The sequence below is a fragment of the Pyxicephalus adspersus genome, chromosome 12 (genome assembly GCF_032062135.1).
Source record: "Pyxicephalus adspersus chromosome 12, UCB_Pads_2.0, whole genome shotgun sequence".
Classification (NCBI taxonomy): domain Eukaryota; kingdom Metazoa; phylum Chordata; class Amphibia; order Anura; family Pyxicephalidae; genus Pyxicephalus; species Pyxicephalus adspersus.
In genome coordinates this window covers 21,304,695-21,328,399 of record NC_092869.1, presented here as the reverse complement: position 1 = coordinate 21,328,399, position 23,705 = coordinate 21,304,695, and the positions used below count along the sequence as shown (strand labels likewise).

Below are 23,705 nucleotides of genomic sequence, written 5' to 3'. Positions count from 1 at the left end.
TATTTTCACTGATCGCAATGAGAAATCATTTCTACTGACCACCATGCTAATATGCTGTGAGTTGTGGAGATAAATAATATAGCAGGTGTTCCATAAAGATCTGAAAGATATTTAAAGGGTTCCCCTATGTTAAAAAATAAAAAACATTAAAGACTTGTCTAGATTGTTATCACATATTGGTAGAAAATTGGGTAAAGCTTTCTCAAGCCCACTGTTCTGGCCACTATAGGTATTTTTGGTGACAATCACCAGGTACATTTAGAATTTGACCCAATCTTTGTTCTCACAGAAATCCAACAAAGCTGACTACCGGAGAGAACTGATATCTGTCTCTAACAACTACTGCGTGGATTCTTGAAATAAAGAAATACGAGAAAAATTAACAAAATTAGTGGCTTGTATTGATAATAAAAAAAACTTTCACTGTTTCAGTAAGACCAATTCCCCTTAAGTTGTACAGTATTTACTCTATGAATTATCTATGAAAGATGAATTCCAAGAAACAATTTCCATGGTATTTTTTATGCCATCTTTAACTCAACATGAATAACAATAAATAATACATTTCATTTAGAAGCAATAAAAATGAGCATAAAATCAAATATCAAGTTCACAAATCTAGAATTTTGTTTATAGACATTTGTAAACATTGATTACATTAACCACCTGAGCGTTACACTGATTTCTAGATTTCTGTTCCAAAAGCGTCACAGGTTTTCATGAAATTTTTTTTTTTAAATTGTAGACCTGTAACTTACAGAAATATGTCCGAATAGGGTTCTAGTAGATATCATGAAGGGGATTTTAGTGTAGGCGAAAAAATACGGGCTTAACCAAAAGAGCAAAAATATTTAGTGCGAGAAATTACAGGCTTAGCGGTTAGGGGGTTAACAGTACCATAATAACCATTAACTTAATGTTACTGACATACACCAATACAAACAAAGCAAACATCCAATAGGTCCCTGAGAGCTACCCCGTAGGCCTCATATAAAAACAAACCAAAAAAGAAAGAGCAAGCAACTAACTTTTAACTTGTTTGCTAACCCACACTATGAAGAGATAAAATTGATTAGGTTGCTATAGGAAACATTTCTATTTCCTCTATTGACCCTAAAGCTATCCAAAGTTTTTTTAGGCAAGATAAACCTGTAACCTCTTCTGGCTCCCACACCAGTAAATACAGCTCCGATTCTGATAACATCTACTGAAGCCTGCAGTATTCTCAATAAAGGATATAGTAATAAAGTAAACATCAACAAAAGAACCAACAAGAGGTACAAGGGACCCAGGGAAATTAACACTTCTGAAAGTGTTGACCTACTAAATTACTTAAGGGAATAGTTTCTTAGTGTTGGTGGTGTGCGTAGAAGGGGTAAACACTCCTTAACATCTCACAGAGGCTGGGTAAGTAAGGTTGTTAGACAAACAATTTAAGCTCCTACCTATGATCTAGTTCAATTTAGGATTGGGGCTGTTTTTTTCATTTTGGTTTACTTTAAAGATTTAAAAAAAAAAAAAAATCTTTAAAAATATCAATGGAAATGTATGCAGTAAAAATGGTTACAAAGTAAGCAGCACCAATAAGTTTACACTACCCTTCCAAATGATTATTTCTGGGTTTTTTTCTGCCCCAGCATATTCCTATTTTCTTCCTTTGATGGGGTGTAAATATTAGTGCAAAGGCTTAGGCTTTAGGATGGCCTTGTGTGTATAGAAAGATGTAATCAGAGAAATATATACAGGAGCACAGGTAAGAAATATAGGTCTGTGTTGAGATGCATGCAAAACAGCATCTGAGGACAGAGCTGCAGATTTAACTGGCCTTCTGCAACCATACCCTGCCACTATGTTATACATCTCTCATCAGATTTTACAGTTTTCACTGATTAAATATATATTGACTCATAAAGTAGCGCCGTTACATCAATCGTCAGCAGATGCAGAGAGGTGTCATTTAAATATTAAGTATCATATAAAAATGGCAGCTTGATTGTTTGGAGGTAATAATGTGCTACTGGTTATTGCAACATTTCCCTAATGCATTAAGAAACGCTCACAAGGAAGACACAACAAGGCCCAGGGCTGGGAGAGGGGGTTGTGCTCAGGAAGCTGAACAGTTAAGATAGTGGGAGGAAGAGTAAGACCTTAGAAAATAAATTAAATTTGAACATATACTGCACTGTATAATTCATGCTCTGCTTTTGTTTCATGTGAAGTAGATATAACTTAGCTCTCATTGTTTTCTATTTTAAGTACGTGCAGCTTGTAGGTGAAATTTATCATTAGACATCTAGGCAAAGTTTTGGTAAATATACAATGCTAATATATCACACAAATGTTTAACGGATAGCTAAATCCAGAAACTGAAATGTAATAAAGTGCAGGTTACCAGTCAAAAAAATTATTGTATTAGTTTTTTTTTTTTTTTTTTTTACCAATGAATAACCATTAGTAATTAAGGGTGGCGACACATACAATATCTATGGGCTGCACCATATTTATCACCAAAGTCTTCTCTCTTTTTCTATATTACACGGGGGTGAAGGAAGTTAGCTGTTTACAGGGTAAAGATATTTATATTTGCTCCCAATTTATATGACAGAAGACAATAACACCTTTTTTATCCAGATAAACAAGTATTGTCTGTACTTACTGAAAATGTTGTTAGCCTGAAAACAAATGGATGCAGCAGCCATCACATCCAGGGTGGTATGTTACTACATGTTATATACTACAGTTTTTAATTATTCCTTTATTGAATATAGAAAAAAAAAACATTAAATGAGTATTAGATACAGGGGCTGGTTAACATCACATGAACCTACAGGCATTAAACGTTGGGCAACCAAAGCTGTTTGATGGAATTACCAGTGTTACACAGAAAAAATTCTTGCTAACAATGCTAAAAATATTCTGACAATGAGTAGCCTATACAAAATCACTATATTTCCCTAAAAAAAGAACTAATAAATAAAAACGTTGTAGTCAGTGAATTCACAGGCAAAAAACATCTTTTTGTCTCTGCCATCTATACCCACTTCGAAGTATGCATTGGAGTAGATGATTCAGGTAGGTGATTCAGCAGTTGCATTTGCTGTAAAGTAGGCAGGATCAGATAGGCAGACATAAGAATCCTAAAGATAAGCTGTCAGGAATCTCCATTCATAGTTCTTACATCATACAGCCTTAGGCTAAATACACATGTCAGATGATTCTCTTCTGATAATCGCCTCAGGGCTGATAATGGATGAGAATCTGTGTGTACAGCACTCATCATTCATCGTTCATGGATCGGTCCTGGCTGATCCATGAACAATGAACGACAATCCATCGTAATAAAAGTAAAGGGGAAAGAGTGCAGCATGGTGTCGCTCCAGTATCCCCTCTCCATAGAGCAGGTACGGGTATCTACAGCGCTTGTTCATGCATCGTGCAGTCTTTTATTGCTAGAAAGGGTTGTGAAAGATCCTTTCCAATGACAAATATTGCATGTGTTTTCCCAGCCTTAGTTGCTGCAGGTGAAAAAGACAGAAACCAGTGGAAAAGCAACCCCCCCACCACCATAATGCAGGTTGGTTGGTGAATTACTTTGCAAAAAAACATTTCTTTTTAAAGCAGTGGTCGCCAACCGGTAGTCTGCAGCTCTGGCCGCTGTGCCCCGCCCCCACATCAGGGTCAGGGGAAGGACCCCGCTAGGGGGAGCGCACCGGCCAGAGCCATGAACCATGTCCCCTGTATGGATCGCAGGCTCAGGGCAGTGAGCGAGTTGTGGCTCAGACCTGCGATGGGAGAGTGGGGCGGGTTCTTGCATAATCAACCTTACATTTTAAGTTCAGGTTGTTTGACAGTAAATCCCCAGGCAAACATAAAATTGCTTTGTGCTAATATGCTAAGGGGGTGATCTTCATGAGCATGTCTGCTATGTAATGCTTTCATTCAAAGGCCACATTATTACAGTTTTTGGAGTACCATATTTCACCATTTACCAACTGCAGCAAATGGTAGATTGTAGTTTAGAACAGAGACATAACAGGCAGCTGCAAATGAAGCTACCAGTTAATGATTTGTAAGTTCTTGATAACAATATCCTTACAAAAAGAAATGCTATATATTTGCTTGGAAAAATAATTGAATATCTGTGCCAAAATGGGTCTAAGTCCACAATTGCAGCCGTTTGCTTTAGCCACCTTTCCTAATTATAATATTATAAACTGATGTCATTACAGCCCGGTAGTATAATCACAGGCTTTGTAGTGTTTTTTAAAATATACCTAAGCATTATGGTACAACCAACAAGATTGTACAATCTGTCAGCAATATTACACTTGGTAGTATCCATTTATCTAGAGTCTGTCTGACAGAACAGTGAGTCTAGGGGTAAAGCAAATCTGTAGTGTTTTATGTGTACCCTTATAAATATGTATGCAAAAGTTTCCATTATCAGGAAAAAGCTAGAGATAGGTGACAGTATATTTTATTGCAATGCCAAATGACGCTCACTGGGCTGTTTTTAGATATTACAGGCTACAGGAGGCTTGCCAGAGACTGTACAACACTGTGTTCCTCAATGGAAATAGTGGGGGTGAAGCCAACAATGTTCAGGAATACAGATCAAATATAGTATAATTTTTAGAGACTCTGACTAGATATGGAAAAGCAAATTCTGCCAAATCTTCCACATACGTTAAGTAGTGCCTAAAAAGCTCTGTCCGAGTAAACAGTCAGTTTTCATAATTTCCTTCTACATATTTTTGGAAGCTTAGTAAATTCAACTCAATCTTATCTCCAATTAAGGATAAAATGTATTATTTATTCAACCATCTTTTTTACATAGAAAGTGCCAATAAGGAGGAAAAATAACATATACATATATACAAAGACAGGCATGTGTGTTTATATCTTTACCCTACACTGTTTTCTGGGGGCTGCTAGTTCTATATGACCAAATATCACAGCCAAGTTAATATTGTAAATAAATATTTTAGTTTTCCACACACTGATTTCATATTGTATTTATCCGCCCCCACTGTGTTTTATGTGGGCTTTACACAATAAACCTCAGAAGCGTTATTTATATTTATAACTGCAATAAACTCATCTTCCAGAACATTCCAGCTAGTTTGGATTTTTATTTCGAGTGTTCTGTAAAAGGCTTTAAACCTTCAACTATTATTTCTTGAGGTGAGTGAATATACTCAAATTACAAAAAAATAAATAAATACATTACATAATAGTAAACCAAAATAAAATACAGATCTACTTAATCTTAATGTAAGATTAAAACTATATTTTTGTTCAGCAGCAGTCTAATTGGGTATTTTTCTCCTGGGTGTGTATTTTTTCTGGGTATTTCTCTGGAACAGGAAAATAAGAAAATAAAAACACACAAACATGGGTCTTAACATGTCTTGACACTGAAAATTTTAAAATATACTTACTAATGCAATAGCAGTTAGCAGCTTGTTTAAACCCCCTAACGGTCTGATTCTGTCCAAATTTCCGTGCAAAAAGTGATACAATTTTTTTTGCATGGAAATTTATTTTACATTGTAGGCTATATTTCTTATGCAAAACTCATCAAAATATGTCCAATAGTTAATAAATGTATTAATAAACTTAATAAATAAATAAAAAAAATATAGTTTAACATGTAACAGAACTGTACAGCAGCATATATTATATATATTATATGAATATTTCTTTGTATTGGACTCAATACAGCTATTTTGTATTAAATCCAATACAAAGTGATTTTGAATTTCCCACCGCTAACTCCTGGCCGCACTGACGTCACGGGAAACAATGTTGATCTCGGCTCTGCAGTTAGCGGTTGGAGATCGAAAAAGGCAGACATGTCCCCAGGACCTGCGGGGACCAGCAGAACTCTGGGGGACAGCGACGGAGCAAGGTAAATGTGTTTTTTTTAAGGTTAAAGTAACCCTGATTGTGACTTTTTTGCGGGATTACCGCTTTCTGCAACTTAAATCCACCGAGTCACACTCTGGATTACTGCTTAGGTGGTTAAAATCTAATCAGTTGGCTCCATACTACAATCAAAAAATAATCAGGGTTGTGGATGGATTGGATCTGGACCTGGATTGAAAAGAATTGCTAACAAATAATGATTTACGTTTAAGAAATTAATTCCAGGTTTGCTGGATCACCCAGGTTCACTGATGAAAGTGCATCCTCTCCAGCCTTGGAGAGCTTTCATAAATTAGGCCCTATGAAGGAGCAACATAATCACACTAAGTTAGAACTGGTGATATGACAATAGAACAACCACCTTTTAACTTCAACAGGGGAGGTATTATGTTGTGAACATTGTTGAATTGGGCAGGCTGAAAATACTGCTTAGAACATTTCTTACCAAGCCACTTCCTTCTTTATTAGACTTCTCAATTTGATTGTGGTTTGTGATACCTGTGATAAATATATCTTGTCTTCTTGAACTGGCATTATAAATTTGCTGGCCACTGCCATTTCTGGGTATATCCTTTAATTATACAGACACACAGATGTCAATCTAGCATGAGCTGATTATGAGCCGGTCACATTTCAAGAATTGGGCAGTGGACTAGGGGTGATCAGAGGAGAAAAATTAAATGTAGTTAAAGACTACTTTATCTTTTGATACCATGTCAAAATGGACTGACGTTTTAAAATGAGTTGGGGAAGGAAGGAAACAGGATAACTGTTCTTTGTTAAAATAACTTCTTGTTGCATCTCTAGGACAGTAAGAAGAAAATATGTAAATACAGTTTTTTGGCCACAGAAGGTGCCCAATGTAACATAGTCAGGTGCACATTCTTGTTTGTGCCTGAGTGGAAGGGTGAGAAGAGGAATAAAACTCACAGCAGCTGCACACCTCAATAAATGTAATTGGATATGTTTTATGACATGCAAATGAGTTTATATTTTTAACCTCCGAATCCATGGAACAGTTTCTTTATGAAACTGCAAATGACAATTTCAGCAGTGACTGAAAACAGCCGCATATGGAAATCTATTTTCACACACTTTTGTTTACTGAAATGTGTTTTCTACACTGCCCATCTCAGCGTGTATGCAATTAGACTTGATGTGTAAATATAGCTGACTGTTAGATATGACACATACAGTACATTCAGCACAGTTGCTGGCAATACATGCAGGTGCTGCTGCTTGTAAACCAATTTAGTCTTACCTCATTAGCTAGGTTTAGTAGGACAGGTGCTGTTGGGTCTGCTTCTATGTCATGTAAGTACCTAAAAGGCAATGTGACAAAAATTACAAGATTTAAACAATCATCTTATGCCATGCTACTATATAGGATAATTTCTTATATACATTAAATTATTAAGCACACTGAAGGTAAATGTCATGTGAAAAAAATGGCATTCTGAATTACAATCCAGTTTTTAACAGAAACCTGAATGTGTAATTTGGTATAATTAGGTCAGTAGAGTGCGGCTGTTAAGAAAAGAAGCCAAGGCTTGAAATGTCCACATATTGCTTTAGTTTTTGACTTTAAGCAGCATGGTCCCAACCTTTTATGCCCACTCTGTCTAGTGGCATAAAGCCTATACCAACAATAGGCAACAGTGGCTTTAAAACCATGTGAGGCTATGAACGTGGAAAGTAGACCAAAATGCACACATGAGATATCATCAGGATTAAGGGATCCTAAATTACTCAATTGGTTAACAAGTGATATTAGTATTCCATGACATCGGCACTTTAAACAACCTAACTTTAGGTATGCTTCAATCTATTTAGATATAATAATAAATGTGCTCAGCTTAGAGGGAATGTATAATCTTTCAAAAATTATTTTGATATTCATCACAGTAGGTGACCCCACACCCTCACAGGTTTCGAGGAGGATGACATACTAACAGTTATTAAGTAGGGACAGTTGAAAAACACAACGTAAAAAAAATAAATAAAAAAAGAGCTCCAGCTCTGGGTGACCTACAGATCTCTACATTTAACACCTTTACAAATATACAGAACAAGCATTACAAACAGGATTTTCCGTCAAACTCTGGAAAAACAACCTAAAATATCCACTTAAAAAATTTACTAAATTTTCTACTTAAAGGGTAATCAATATCACAAGCTATAGGTGGACCTGGCTGGATGAAGTAACTTGTTGGTGTCTTATGAATGTTAAGGAATCCTTTTTTATATCTTGTTCTCTTTCTGCTCAATTTAAAATTTAGGAGACTTTCATCCAACTGTGCATTTTCTGTTTTTTTTTTTTTTTTGTGATAACTTGCTACAATGATCTGATCATTTTGTGAATTAGAGATGGTAGATTTTAGATTACTAAGAAGTCCCAATCCCTCTTTCAGCATCAGCACAGTCAGATAAATGTGCAGGTATAAAGTGCTAGTAGTGTGTGGTGCTGCAGACACACAGAGTGGAAGGATCTACGAATCTAAAAGAAGCTGTGGATCAGGAATCAGACCCCAGAACGGATATAAAGTGCCAATAGTCTTTCTTTTTTTTTCAAATATAGGAGAAAATATGGCTTAACCAATAATAATAAATTTGAAGAAACAGATATTTAGTAAACATGTGGCTTATATAGTTATTTAAACACGGTTTAATCCCTTGAGAAACATTGTCAAAGAAAGACAAACAACATATTACCAGTTGTAGTAAAACTCCACAGTATCTGCGGCATGATGCCTTGCAAAAGTCCTTTTAATGTGCTTCTGTAATAAAGATTAAAAGTAATATTATTTTAATCAGATGAAACATAATATTATCATTTTCACAAGTAATAGGACTATTGTTTTAAATTTGGTTACAAATGTCTTTATCTTTGAATTTGGGTAACTTAAAAAAAAGCTTAGGCAAACTTGGTAAATTTAGGGCTCCAATTTGAAAGAAGAAATATGTGCTTAGTGTTACTCAACTGCTGCTTGAAGAAAAGAAAATCAACACACATATAAAAAGTACAGCTTTATGCTTTCAATGTGTGCAGCACTTCACAATTCAAATTTTTGCCCTTTGTTTTAAATTGGCCATGTATTCTTGACTCCATTACACATGCTAGATGGTTTCCAAGCCTTAAAAAAAATGTTAAGGTTTTAGGTAGTTTTAACCATTATGCCTTGCACACACAAGCTCAGTTTGTAGAAAAGCTGTGTGTACAGCACCCTTTTACAAAATATTTGCAAAGCTTTCAGAATGTTTTAAGCAGCTTTTTTTTCTAGCTGGAGATGTGCTTTCAATACGCATTAGGACTACTTAAAACTTTAAAATTACTTAAACGCCTACTGAAAGAATTATCAAGGTTTATTTTTTAAATGCAGACACTAACAATTTGCAAGCTAAGAAATGCAAATAAATTCTTAAAATGAATAATGAAATAAAATGCATCTTTTGGCTGTTTCATTCGGTTTCCAAGCTGCTATGTGGACAAAGCAACCAGGCTATGTTCAGACAGGTAATGAGGTTGCGGTATAGTTAGCAATTTTTTTTGGTGAGACACTACATATAGGGTCTCACTCACAACCACCCATAGAAAATTAACAGGAGACAGAGAGAGTGGTTCAGTAATGTCCTGCAGTGGTGTGGGCAGGCAAATGTCTGACAAGGTGCTGGCCACACAAAAACACCTGTTCCCGTTGCCAGTCTGAAGGTTTAGGAGCATTTCCATTAAGAGTTGTGTTTAAAAGTCCCAAAATGTAGCTCATATGTGTATTAAAGGATTTAATGATGCTGCCTAAACTGTATTGAAAGCTCTGCAAATGTTTTTAAAGGAAAGCGGAACAAATTATTTTAAAAATTTGAAGCCTGTATAATCAAAGCCTTCATGTAAACCTGTACTTTGTTCACGAGTAAAAAGAAAGTATGTTTAAATTGTATCCAAATGTTTTATTTATCATTTTGTTTAGTGTGGATTAGAACCCCTGTGAGGTTTGACTGTTTGTGGGTCTAAAAGGTTTCCCCATACTCACTGCTCAAAGATAACCTTTCCATAATACATACATTTAAATACCAGTTGATCTGTCATCTATTTCAAAGACTTCAAAGTGAGGAGAGATTGTCCCACAGCACTTTGGCCTTCCATAAACAAGACAGAACATAAAACAGATTGTCAGCTATATGAATAGCAGTTTTAGGTGGAGTTGGCTTTACATAAGCCACTACACAGGGACATAGATCAATAATCGGGACTTATATGCATTTTTCATAATAAAATCAGTTTTAAGATACAGAATTTTTCCCAGTTGTCCTACATAAAATGAAGGTGCCTATAGTATGAAACACAGCTAGTTTTAAGGCATTTTTTCATTGCTGGGATAATTTATGATAAATAACAAGTTAAAAGGCTCTAAGATTCCTGCTGTGGTAATCTTTTATGAAGATTGTGTGATCTAAAATTGCATTCAGTGCAGCATACGTGCATTAGCAATCACACATGAGTGTAAAGATATTCTAGCTTTTCCTACACACTGTATGCCTTATAGCCTGAACACCTCACTGACTCACACAAAGTATGAAAAAACAGAATTACTCTAGATTACCACAACTAAACAAAACCATTTGTAAATTTCATTTGTGATATTTGTTATTTTACCATTTGTACCCTTCCTTGTTCTACTGCAAACTTCTGAGGAACAAGGGAGTAATGCTCTTTTTAATTTAAAAATATATGTGTGTGGGTGTATAAATTTAGAACCAAAGATCAAAAATGGAATGGGAAAAAAAAAAAACAACTGTAACGGTTCCTTGGAGAGCTGCCATATGACTGACACCCGTCACTGGATGATAAATGACTCCATTTTCTGCCTCTCTTGCCTTCTGCCACTCCAAGAGAGGGTCGTTTATCATAATCTCTGTCAGCGAGGGAAAGTAGCCCTGACAGTGCAAGTCAGCAAACATTTAGCACACGGAACCATGCAACGCAGGGAAATTATTATTGTCAGAATAATAATGGTTTAGCATAATTTATTACGGGTCCACCAAATAAGCAAGGGATAGATGTTATTAGACAGATGGATGGGTAAAGCTTGGCAGGCATCCACTCAGGATCAGGCAACGCTTGATAAGGGGAGGGGGGTAGTGCAGAGGGGAGGGAGGTGGAGGGGTTTACATCTTCCAAACCAATCACCGGGCTGGCAGTTCAATTACAAAGAAATAAAGGGACATTCATCATTCAATTAAGCACCTGTCAAGCTTCACAAAGGAGGAAACTTCTAACCTGGTACTCCTGGGAGAAGATGCTCAGCAGAGTGGACTGCGATTGACTGGAACAAAATAAAAGATGGACAAAGTTAATTACTGGAGTGCATGGGGGGAGACAAAAGGCTAGTCAGCTTCAAAGGTAGGCCCCGCTGCCCTGTAATCTAAGAAAACATGAAAACAAGTGCGCAAAAGTTGTTCCAGACAGACACCTCAGACAAAGGCTAGGTCAAGAAACATGCGAGAGGTTATGAAGAAAAGGCAGGAAAGAAGCAGGAAAGTTTACAAGGATGGAACAGAAAGAGAGAGTGCTAGTGGGTAAAATGCAGCAGATATCACAGCCTCATGTGTTGCCAGGATCTCCTTTCACTTTCCAGGCCCACAAAGCTGTATTAGTGGCATGTCCTGCTGGTAAAACACAAGGAGCAGGAGGGAGGGGGAGACTGAAAGGAAAACAGAGTACATTTCCTATTAATAATGGATGGAAATTCAGATCCATTAGCAGTGGGAACATGCCGCTTAGCTCATTGGCAACATATTGAAATCCGTTTTGTGAGCAGTCAGGGAAACCTCTTTGGTAGCTGTGTCTTATTAAAGGGTAGCATAAAAAAGTCTGGGAGGGGGATAGAGGGGGCTTAACTCAATGTCAGTAGCAACATATGGGACTCTAACATTCCCACCGAAACTGATGGGTCTTTGAAAATAGAAACTTTCTCTGCAGGAGGCTCCTTTTCCTTAGAGTCGGTCTTTTCCAAAGCTTCATCCATCCAGTACTCAACTCAGTGTCAAGCACCTGGCAATGAAGCTACATAGAAAGCAGCTCTTCCAACAGGGATTTCCTCTCTGCCCCCCTGTATCTTATTTCTCTTTTTTACTTGTCAGCATGACGCATGCTTAACTCTTTATACATATAGAGAATATCAACAAAGCTATTCAGGGACAATTTAACCCCAGCTGGCAGCTCACAGGTTACCTTTAAGACAGGGAACAGTTAGTGCCATTTTCAAGATCTCATAGTGATGGATAAATACCAATGTTGATGTTATATTCAGTCATATTGTGTAGTTCATCTATCTATCTATCTATCTATCTATATATCTATCTATCCTCCCTAAACTACAAGTTCAATAAAAATGTTTAGCAGCATGTCTTTTTAATAATCTGATTTGTCCTGCATTACCTTAATGTTTCCCTTTTTTTCTACAGGCAACATCATTTGCAAACAAAACACTACAGAAGCGTAATCTAAGAATAATTATCTTGTAAGGCAAGTTTCATGTCTGACAAAAATAAAAGGGTATACATCATTACTCAAGCCACATCAAAGGCTTACTTTCCCAGTTTTCCAGACAGCATTTTTTACCCTTTGGGATCTTCTATGTGGTCAAACAGATAAAGTTTATGGTATGCTGTAATATGAAGATTAAATAATATATGTAATTAAATAAAATAGAAAAAAATTTACAAGAATTATTTATTAATATAAAAATTTTTGAGATGCATACAGTTGCACATAGCTACAGTTTAATTCATACGCTCAGCAGTATTTTCAGATGGCCATGGACCATAAGATTCAGAATGGCAAATTTGACAGGTGATTTTTTTTTTTTTTACTTTTCTGGTGCATTATACTTTTTTTGGCAAAACAGAATAAGCACATCCCAAAGCAGGCAGGGCATAGTCAGCCCAATCTGGATAACACACAATAAAAACTAATTTTCTGACTTTTTCTTGCTCATATAGCTATTCTATTTTTTGGTCTGGTAATCCTGCCAGTGACAACAAGTGTCCTAGGGTGACCAAGCTTACTCACTGCACTGTATCCACAGAGAAGCAGAACTGTCACCCTAGGAAAGGAAAATTCAGCTCTAAACAAAAAGTGTGTGTGTGTTGCTTTTTACTTTAGTTCTAGTAAGTTAACCTGCTTGAAATAAATGTCAAATGATCTCCAAACAAACTCACATAATTCTGGAAGGTTTCAGATATTATGTGTCTCTTGTAGAAAAGCTTGTCTGTTGCCAAAACACAGCTCTGTGTAAGCATTGATCTTGCTACGCAGTTCCATCACACCCCCTGATGAGTTAGACCTTTCTTCTGAATGAAGGTTCTTTGGTCTCTGGAAAACTAGCTGTGACTTATGCACAATATGCTATGTGTGGTGAAAAAAAGCAATTTGCTCTTCACCCTAAAACACCCTGGTAAAGTACCAATGAATGTTTAAAAACTACAAATTAGGATTATTTAGAAAAACTTAGTTCCAAAAAAAATTGAGCATCAGTGGCAAGACTTTAAACACGCTTAACCAGACAATTAACATGAAATCTAAAAAAGCTTGATCAATTGTATCAAAAAGAAAAGGAGAATTTCCAACAATAAGACTGCTAGATATATTACCTACATTTTATTTTTTGTCTTTTTTTGTTTTTGGTACCCTTGGTACCCTTTCCAGGTGCCTTTAGGTACTTTGACACATGGTGTCCTCCTCTTCCTTGTCAGTTTTTTCCAATGCCAAGCAGTACTCAATGATGCAGAAAGCAGCGTAGACATCAAGATATCAATGCTACTTCCTGCAGAATTGTACTCTACGTGCAGGGCACAGTGATGACGTCCTGCACTCATGCGAAGTGGTATGAATGATGTTGGGCATTCTTTAAATACAGCATAACCAAAAACATCTAGCAGAGTTGCTTTTTTATTTTGCACCTACTGGTGCACAAATAAAAAAAAAAGTCCAGAGCTTAGAGTAGAGAGAAAGTAGAAAGATAGAGAAAGAAAGAATCTGGCGATTTTAGTTATAAACAAATCCTGCCATTTCCTGTAGAGGTCAAAATTGGTCCTGTCCGCCACATTTCGGGAGCTTTACTGTGTAATATTAATTATCTTAAAGTGTGTGTTGGATGCCTTTTTACCCTGTTATAGCCTATACAGTAGACTTTTTTTTTCCAAATCAACATAAAGACCTACCTTCCTGCTCCTATGATACATACTGTTTAATCTAATTGTAAAATGCCAAGGCACCAAAGAAGTAATACTTACTGAAGGATAAAGGGGTTCCCCTTAGTACCATGAGAGTTGGGGCCTAACGGAAAGAAGTCAATGTATAGATGTTCAGGTCCTTTGCACAGCACACCATGTTACTTTGACAACGCTATACAATATATTATTATTATAAGCAGATCCATAGATCATCTCTCTAACTCCTCCAAGTATTTAACTATCAGCCTCCCTGTCCAGTGACTAGCGAAATACATTTTCCCACATACAGAGTTCATTGTTTTTGAAGAGTCAAAACTGACCTAGATATTTGTACAGAGAAAATAGTAGGGAGCAAACACACATATATGGCTGTTTCTATGTATGTAGCCTCATTTCTTATCATATTAAATTACTGCATAAAAGACTTGCAGAGTCCTGTACTGTAAACAGATTATATAAAAAAATAATATATAAAAAAAAAGAACGGCCATGCTCAGAAGTTAAAATTCCGATGCATTAATCATGACACGTCTGCTCTTTAAGGTGCACTGTGGGTGTGGAACGTAGTAAGCACATTTGTTAGCACCGAACTCTAATGTAATGCAGCATGCAGAGTATTTTCCTTCAAACCAAACAATCAGGTGTAAACACAGTCAAAAAGTTTTCACACTAATAAAAAAAGCAGTTCGGCTATGATTGCATGGTGGTTATAATATGCAGGGATATAATCGAACAAACACTTACATGTGCCACAAAAAACATATAGCCCAATTTAACACAGCAGTAAAACACAATAAAAAATAATGCCAACAGCCTCCTGGCAAATGACTCCTCTAACACAACCATGCCAAACCTGTGTTCGGAAGGCATTATGATTTCATGATTATACTGATTTATAGTGTATTTTAAATAGATTCCTGTTGGGGTTGTATGTTAAATCAAATAGGGGAACATATAAATTATATCTAAGTTTATTATTTACAACCAATTAATTATTTTTTTAAAGCCAGGTGGCTTTCATTAAGTTAATTACTGCTAATGACATGTGCCTCATGCTGTTTCAGTATTTAGCATAACCATGTGTCAAATGTGAGTAGGAGTGCAGAACTGTCTTCTTGGGGGCATAAGTGCTCTGTCAAGCTTGGTGTGGGACAGGCATCAAAAGGAGCAGCAGAGCGTAGAAATGTATTGAGATAAATATGTATGGTGGTTGGCCAGTGGGAGACTCGCTAGTGAAACCAGCTGAACAGGATATCCTCCCCTTTTGTTACCCAACTGTACTAAAAATATTAACCGAGAGGTGCCAGTGCATATGTTAATGTAACAGGCCAATGTAGATCAACACTTTAGTGGGAAAGATATGACACATTCTACAGAAAACTAAGGCGATTTAATGAATAGTGCTACAGTCTATTTTAGCATGATTAATGATCACTACTTAGCCAAACAGGTTTAATATCCTCTCATATGGGAGCCATAAGAAGGAAGTTAGCTAAAAAGAACAACTATCCTAGACTGCAAGGATGAACTAGGGAATGAATAGGTGTACAATTAAAATACAAAAATTGTATGTCTTCAATATCTTCTCACTTTAGTAATTTCAGTTGCTAATTATTATTGCTTTACATCTAGGCATGACATAACTTAATAATTCTTTGTGGGGAGTGGGATTAAAATGCATATAAAAGCAGAAAATGTGTTTTAGGTTGAAATATAGAAAATAGAACCCTTGGTTATATTTTACTTATTTTTATGCAGATACTGGTTACTGGTTACTGGTCTAGGCAACCATTGCCTCCAGTATAGAAAAGGAAAAGACAGGCTGAGTTTTCCTAGAACAGGAGGTAAGTAGAAATTCTGCAGTAAGTAAACCTGCTCTGGTGATAATTGTAGAGAGATTATGCCCTCGATTTAAAGGACTGGACACAAAGGACAACAAATGCAGCAACCTTTTTATATAGTGTAGCAGAATCTTCTACACATTATGCCATTTCTGTTGTCCAGAGAGATAGATGTGCTAATGCAAAAAGCATATTGAGAGCCTAACAGAGCATATTGAGCCAGACATCCCTAATTAGTCTGGAGAGAGCACCGAGCTCTGTGTATAATTATACAATGTTAACGCTTTCTATTTAGATCTTTTATTGGATTTATTTCTTTTATTGGATTTTTTTTTTTTTTTCAAGCAACCTGAATGTCACTACAGTTCTGCAGTGCAAAATCTCCTTTTCTGAGGACTTTAAATCTCAGTAGAACTTTGGCAACCCTAGGTGAGTTCAAATTTAGTTGTTGGGGTAGAAAGTAAAAAAAAAATAAAAAAAAATAGAATTTTCAGTACATCACCATGTGCGCAGAAACATCAAAACAACATAAAAGAGCTTGAGTTGAACCTTAAAATTATTCCAAGCCAAACAAAAGATAGTACATAAACATTCCTATAAAAAGGGTGCTGCAGCCCCCAAAAGGCTTAGGAGACCTGAACACCATTGGGAGTACCAAACCTAATTTTCACTCGAGCAAAAAGTATGGATGAAAGAAATTAAAGTGAAGATGAAAGAAGGTGAACTGGATTTTCCTTAAAGCGGAAGTAAAGCCTGAACAATAAAATCACACATACCTTCAACCGTGCAGAATAGTCCGTCAGGAGGTTTCTTACATCGACTCCCGAGTTGTTCCAGTATCCGTCTTCGGCCTGGCGCAGAGGGAGCGCCAGATGCCATCTTTTCCTCTTTTCTTCCGTGTTCTTCTTCGTACTCCACCCCAACTCGTACTGTGCAGGCGCGAGACCGGGTGACGCAGATTGGGAGAAAACCTGCCTATCTCACTGCGCATGCGTGAGATAGGCAATATTTTTTCCTATTGATGAAAGGGCTCCTTCTGCTTATGCCCAATATGCTCGGGCATGCGCAGAAGGAGCACCCAAGAGCCTTCCGGGATGCATGACGTAGGTATCCTGGGAGGCTCTGCATTCCCATTCATTCTTGATCTCCCAGGTGAGCATCCTTTTTTAAAAAAGAAAAAAAGGGGGTTTCGCACTTAAAAGAAACACCAACAAATAAAATTTTTACTTTACATTCAAGGGTTGTCTACCATTTTATGTAAAGTAAATATTCTGAGTTTACGTTTACTTTAAGAGTTTTTATAGCTGCTATTTACTCAATCTGTTCAAATGATGAATTGTGATTTAAAGTGGTTCTCAGGGTGTTGATTTCTTCCCCCATCCTTTAACTCTACACCCCCTTTTTCCTTACTAATTGACATGTTATTTTAAAAGAAATTCTATTCTAAATGCCCCTTTAACAGATGTAAATTTGTGGTCACACAGGGTTTGATGTTCCCTCCATGTTGCTGCAAAAATTGAAGGTGTTCAATTCTTAAGGTGTCATTGTCACCCATTTGTCTGGGTGACCTGGACATTTTCTATTGGCTGTCAAGTTGTAGGGTACTCTTAGGTACTGATCACTACAGGAGCATGATAATATGATAGTGTCATGATGAGGGGACCTATCATCAATTGCACAAACTGCAGCCCTGAATGTCCAGGCTGTGAAAAGGAGCCATGGGATACATGACAGTAGACCTAAAGAAGAGAGGATTATTTTACCTAGAGATAGCCCTTAAGTAGCTCTTACATAAAAAGGTTCAGGCATCAATGTTTGTGTTCTGTTTGGTTAACTTCAAAAATTAAACTCTATGCTTACTTGAAATGCCTACAAAAAAAGAAAGTCAGCTAATTCTCTGCCTGCTAGAATTGTAGATAAACAATATATGCAATATTTATTTATTTGTGAAGCTAAAAAAAGAAAATATATGTTAATATGTTTTTTTTTCTAAATGTAACGTTAGAATAAACACTGGACATGACAGAAGCAGTGAATAGAACAGCTTGGTAAATGGTACATTAATTAGTTTGCTCTCAAAGGCCCGTATATATGCCGCATAAATCCATGCTAGAAACATCCACAGCTAAAATTTTGCTTATTGCTATGCAGGAAATAAAGACATGAAAATTTTTATATAAGTTCTTCCTAAAGTAGCTGGCTTAGATTTCAGTTATAGACTAAATATCAACGGAGGAAATACCAGATACAAATTGTGTTACTTTCAGATGTAATTTTATTTCACATCTTGTAACATAAAAAGCCAGCACATTTTGTTGGCTTTCACAGTCTCTCTTCATTAGCGCTTAGCAGGGCAGAAATAAGCATGCACTTGACCCCACTCAAACCATAAATAAAGAAACAGACAGAAGTATTATGTGGAGTGGGGAAATTAGATACAAATTTGTTAGAAGGCAGACATGCTTGATTCTTCCCCCTGGATGACATAACACTTCACCTAACAAAACACTTCACTAACAATTTTTTTTTTTTTTTTTTATAAAAGTAAGGGGTTGATCTGTAGTCCAATCTGTAGGGGGCAACACTGCTTAGGATTTTATTGCAGAAAAGGCAGCATAATTACTTCAAATAGGAAGTTAGCATCTTGGATTTCTGGTAGAGTCAACTGGTATTTTTATGTACTTACATCATTTTTTAGAAAGAGATAACATGCAGAAATGTGCATGCACTTCAGAAATTTGCTGAATGAATTATTTAATTTGTGAGGGGATTTATTTTAAGATATTAGATATATATCTTTTTGTGGTAGGTTTATTTTATCTATACAATAGTGACTTGTTACTTATATATTTTTTTGCACAAGTTTTCCAGTGAAGGCTGTCTAAAAGGTCCTCCAAACCCAGCATCCTTAAGAATGCAATTAGAGAATCCACAGGGGCCACCACATTCCCTGCTTATCGGCTTTTTTGAAATCTACATGCAGCAGATCTTCTGTGAAAGTGTGAGCTTTGCTGTGCCAAGTGAAGTGCCAAGCATTTGAATAGATCCTATAATTAGTAGGGCCTTTTAAGTTTAGTACTGTATTGTTAACAATGTGTTAGTATTAATGCTGTATACCCAATGTAAGGATGAATATAATATAACGGGCACAAGTTATATAAATAGGAAACAGTAATTCAATCATTGAAAATTAGAAAATACAGCACATCAAGAAACAAATCAGGTTGCAGTGCAAAATGCATGTAAAGATTATTTGCCAGTCAGCCAAGTCTAAAAGCTAACAGGCAAGTGAGTGAAAATATTATGTTATAGAAAGGAGGGCTCACAGGAATCAGCTTAAAGTAGAAATAAAGTCCCACTGCCTAATTAAGGAGCAGGCAGGTGGTTATTGCAGAAAGAGACAGCTGATGTCCTCTGCAGTAACCCATCTTACCTGCCTGATCATACTGGTAAAATGTAAAAAAGCTAAGCTGCAAATGGGCAGCATCAGCATTGGTTACCAAGGGAACCAGCAATTCCAGCTTCCCTTGCATGTGCCGGGGAAGAATGAACTCCCGTACGGCCTGTAATGAAAAATGAATATAGTGAATTGAGCAGCTTTTATGCTTTAGGTGCCAGACATGGTGCTTCAGCCCTGCAACTGGAGTAGAGACAGGAGCTACCCGAAAGTTATTCTTGGACATTCTTATAAGATAAGTCAGCTTTTGGCTAGCATGGATTTTTCCCCAAAAATCAACAGATCTTTTATATCTGTGCTCAGGTAAAATTAAACCAATAAGAAAAGTGCTTGCATATAGTTGGACAGAAAAGGGATATTTTGACAACTGGATAACTTACTGTCATCAGAGCACCATCTAATAGGTATGTCCATAAAAAAGGTTCTTCATTATAATATTTTAGTTGAATGTGAATCTGTGAAACAGGATTTTTTTTTATCACATGTAAATTAACTGAATGTAATCTCTCCTTTGCAATCATTATAATAATCTCTTACTGAATTCTAAAAGACAGAACTGGCTTAAATTTGCCATTATGTCGGGGGGGGAAAGAAGAGTAGAGGGATCCATATTTATCTCCTTCCTAATCGCATTATCCTGGGTTCATTTCGCCCTTGTTAACTGCTGAAATAAAATCAAGTAAAGGACTTTTGTAAGCAGCATAGCATTAAGTTAATGTGGCAGTTTCCAAATACATTTCCACCAATTTGAGCTGTAAACCGGTCCTTAATTGGAAAGAGATTGCTATTCATACGTAGCTGGTTACCTGGCAAAGAAGGAAACTAGGAGGCAGAAGGCTCTGCCGGCCTGCCCAATCACCATTTCAATGGCACATGCCACAAGAGCCAAGCGCTCGTTTACTAGATTGATCATGGTAGATAAACTCCAAATAACAGAGAAATTAACAAATGCTTGACATGTGCTCAACATCCATTATTCTGACACTGCTCTGAAAACGTTAAGCCTGGGAGGATTCTTCATCTGCATTCATGTGCCCCTAGAGAGAGGCACAAAGCATATTGTGTCCCTGTCCTTCCTTCAGATCAAATCTACAGACACTGGCCAAGAAGTCACATGGCACTGAGGTTGTTCTAAGAAATCCAGAATTCAAATTTATCATAACAAAAATAAAGAACAATGTAATAGGTAATACAAACAGGAATATAATCACTTTTCTTTAATATCATGTTTTGAAAATAGAAAAGGGGGTTTTAATTAGGATTTAAATGTTTTTGTAAAAACCTAAAATGCTAGCTTTTAGAGATCAATCTAATATATAACTAAATTATTACACTGTATTAAAAATGACCTTGGTTTATCAACTTGGGTAGGAGTATATGGCCACTACAAACAAGCAATAAATAATAATGTTAAACCTTTGAATAAATATACTTCGGAAAAAAAAATCAAAACGTTCCCACAGAGTCTATGTATGTACACACTCAAATACACTGGGATTGGATATATGGAAAGTGTGTGGGTATAGTTTACATTAAATTACCCCCCCCCCCCCCCCCCCACTCTGGTAACACACATATACAGATGTTAGGGTCCACAGATTTGGTATACATAGAAGATTGATTCATGTGATGTTTTTTTTATTATCATTATTATTATTAATGTTATTATACTTTGTTTTGCAAATAAAGAATAATACATTATTACATTATGAAGCAAAGTACAAGTTGTTTCCTTTTAAACGCACTGGGACTGATCTGGCAAAGCTCTTCAAGACTGGAGAAAGTTGACTATCATGGGAGAACCTGGGTGATCCAGCAAACCTCGAATGGATCTGGCCCAGGATTGAAATTTGCAGAGTAATAGCAAAGAATTTTAAAGAAATCAATTCCTGGTTTGCTGGATCACCCAGGGTCTCCCATAATAGTCTAACTTCTCCACTCTTGTGGAGATTTAATAAATCAGACCCACTGTCTTTGATTGACACTTTGATCAGGGATGTATAAGGAGGAAGCAATGCTTTAAATTTCAGCTTAAGATATTATGCTCTATAAACCAAATATTTTTATGACAAAGCAGACAAGAGGAAAAATTAGGGAAAAACAATGTTAAAAGGGATCTAAAGCTCCATCTGCTGTCAAAAAAGTTGAATACAAAATATAAATATGCATAATTTTTTTATGTAAATAAACCCATGAAATGTAATTTTTAGTCCTACCTATAGGAAAATGAAATCTATATGCAGAACAACTATACATTCCTTTTGTGGATGATGTATGCTTCATGGAAAAGAAAAAACAAAATTAAATAATTACAAAAAAAATAGGAGAATAGTACAGAGCGTATCAGTACTACCAAACAGGGATTTCATTTTCATTATATTAGTAAAGGCTACATCAAACCACCTCCACATGGAACTAGATAATGATATATACAGCTAAACCCCATTTGGATAAACAGGGACCAATAATTCTTTTTGGACAGCTACATAATTCAGCAAATACGACTGGAGTAAAGTTACACTACTAGATCATGTCAAGGCTATGTATAACATTGGTAAGTATGGAAGACAGACAAATAAAAATCAGTATTTACTAATTATTATCTGAAGTTTTCCAAAATATTAGTGGTGCAGTTATCAAGTAAGAAATATTATTTTAGTTGAGGCTAGGATGGAATTTTCCCATCACAGTTCGAAAAACATTAACACAAACACTACCCATACAGAAAAGTATGAATGCAGGTTAATATTATTGTTAAGGTCATTTCATTAGCAGAGCCCAAGTATTTTGTAAAAAAAAAATACTAAAAACAATAATTACTCCAACACACAAGAACAAAGTAACATTCCTGTAGTTAAAGAAGAGGAAATTCAGTATCATACAATGGTTTGATTTGAGAAATATTTCAGAAAATAGTAAACCACATGAAGAAAATACATTTTAATGAGTACTTTCAGTCCCTTCCATAAGAGCATAAGAAAAGATGTCACTCGTTTGTGGTTAAAATTCCCAAAAATGTATTCTTCATTAGGGTGAATTATACAGAGAGGTGTGAGACTATTATTTACTTTTGTCAACTGCACTTTGGATATTTACACCAAAATGTAATGTAATCAATATCACTCTGAAAGCTATAATTCTAAACAGTCCATGCATGGAGCTGACTGGCGTTTGATTCATTTAAAAAAAAATATTAATAAAAACACCTATATCTTGTTACCATTATTTTAGAACAATTGCACAAAGTACCAAAAAGTTTATCAGTCTTATGTCCAATTTGAAACCATAGTTACCATATAATAACTGGACATACGTAGACATTAAGTATAAATAAAGCAACATTGGAATAATCATGGTATTATATTTAAATATATTCATTGACTATTGTCCTCATTTAAATTGCTCAATGATTAATATACATGTCCATATTGCAGGCTGCCCATATTACAAAAGAGTAATTGTATCCTTAATTTTCTATGGGCTGTGACAAATCTGTGGTCCTATATTCTTTGCACCCTAAATGATGCCAGATTAAGCTTTTGTTCCTTTATTTTAACGCTTTATGCACAATTTACAGATAATTTCTGTCTGTCCTTCTTTCTGGTCCTAAAAATTACACAGGCCGTTATCAGACAGATAATAAATTCTGGAACCTGGCCCATCAAGCTCCTGCATTAGGCATTTTGTGACATATGAGCCAGATTGTGCCATCTGATTACAAAATCAAATTGTTAATTTAGGATTGTCCATTGCACTTCACATACATGCATACACAAAGTTGACATACAAAGAAGGCAAAAAGTCATGAACCATAATTTTTATATTGCACTTGTTTATATGGAAATAAACTGTTTTTCGTTTTAAATAGAGTCGTTTTAAAAGTTATCATATATCACTGCTATTTGGGGGTTGCTATTTCTGTATTATCTGTGAAATCTATTCACTTCCAGTCCTTAAGACCCAACAGGCAAATTTCCCAAAACAAGTGTAATTCCCAAATTGGTAAATTGCCATTGGAATATTTGTCCCAATTGTAAAATTTACCCTCGCCTCTGGTGACAATTCACCAGGACAAAATAGAATGCTAATTCTCCTCTAATGAGACACAGCAAATAATTTTGACATAGAGTCTAACCCAAGGGTGCCCACACTTTTTTGGCTTGCGAGCTACTTTTAAAATGACGAAGTCAAAATCATCTACTAACAATAGTATTTTGACTTACCGTATTTTTCGGACCATTAGACGC

At 36.0% G+C, this 23,705-nt stretch overlaps 1 protein-coding gene and 1 long non-coding RNA gene across 7 annotated transcripts in view; one reads left to right on the top strand and one right to left on the bottom strand.

The window, feature by feature from the left end:
- Positions 1-23,705, bottom strand: part of CDIN1 (CDAN1 interacting nuclease 1) — a 217,221-nt gene that overhangs the window by 161,541 nt on the left and 31,975 nt on the right. For 3 of the 6 annotated variants that reach the window (XM_072428036.1, XM_072428038.1, XM_072428037.1), the window contains exons 3-5: positions 11,204-11,249; positions 8,641-8,705; positions 7,190-7,250 (exon numbers count right to left, since the gene is read on the bottom strand). In XM_072428036.1, the coding sequence (XP_072284137.1) occupies positions 7,190-7,250; positions 8,641-8,705; positions 11,204-11,249 (172 nt within the window). The remainder of the gene's footprint in view (positions 1-7,189; positions 7,251-8,640; positions 8,706-11,203; positions 11,250-23,705) is intronic. The other 3 variants (XM_072428039.1, XM_072428040.1, XM_072428041.1) reach the window with 1 other exon arrangement.
- Positions 15,932-23,705, top strand: part of LOC140342396 (uncharacterized) — a 20,813-nt gene continuing 13,039 nt past the window's right edge. Inside the window, exons 1-2 of the long non-coding RNA XR_011923070.1 lie at positions 15,932-16,004; positions 16,347-16,430. This is a non-coding gene — a long non-coding RNA (uncharacterized lncRNA). The remainder of the gene's footprint in view (positions 16,005-16,346; positions 16,431-23,705) is intronic.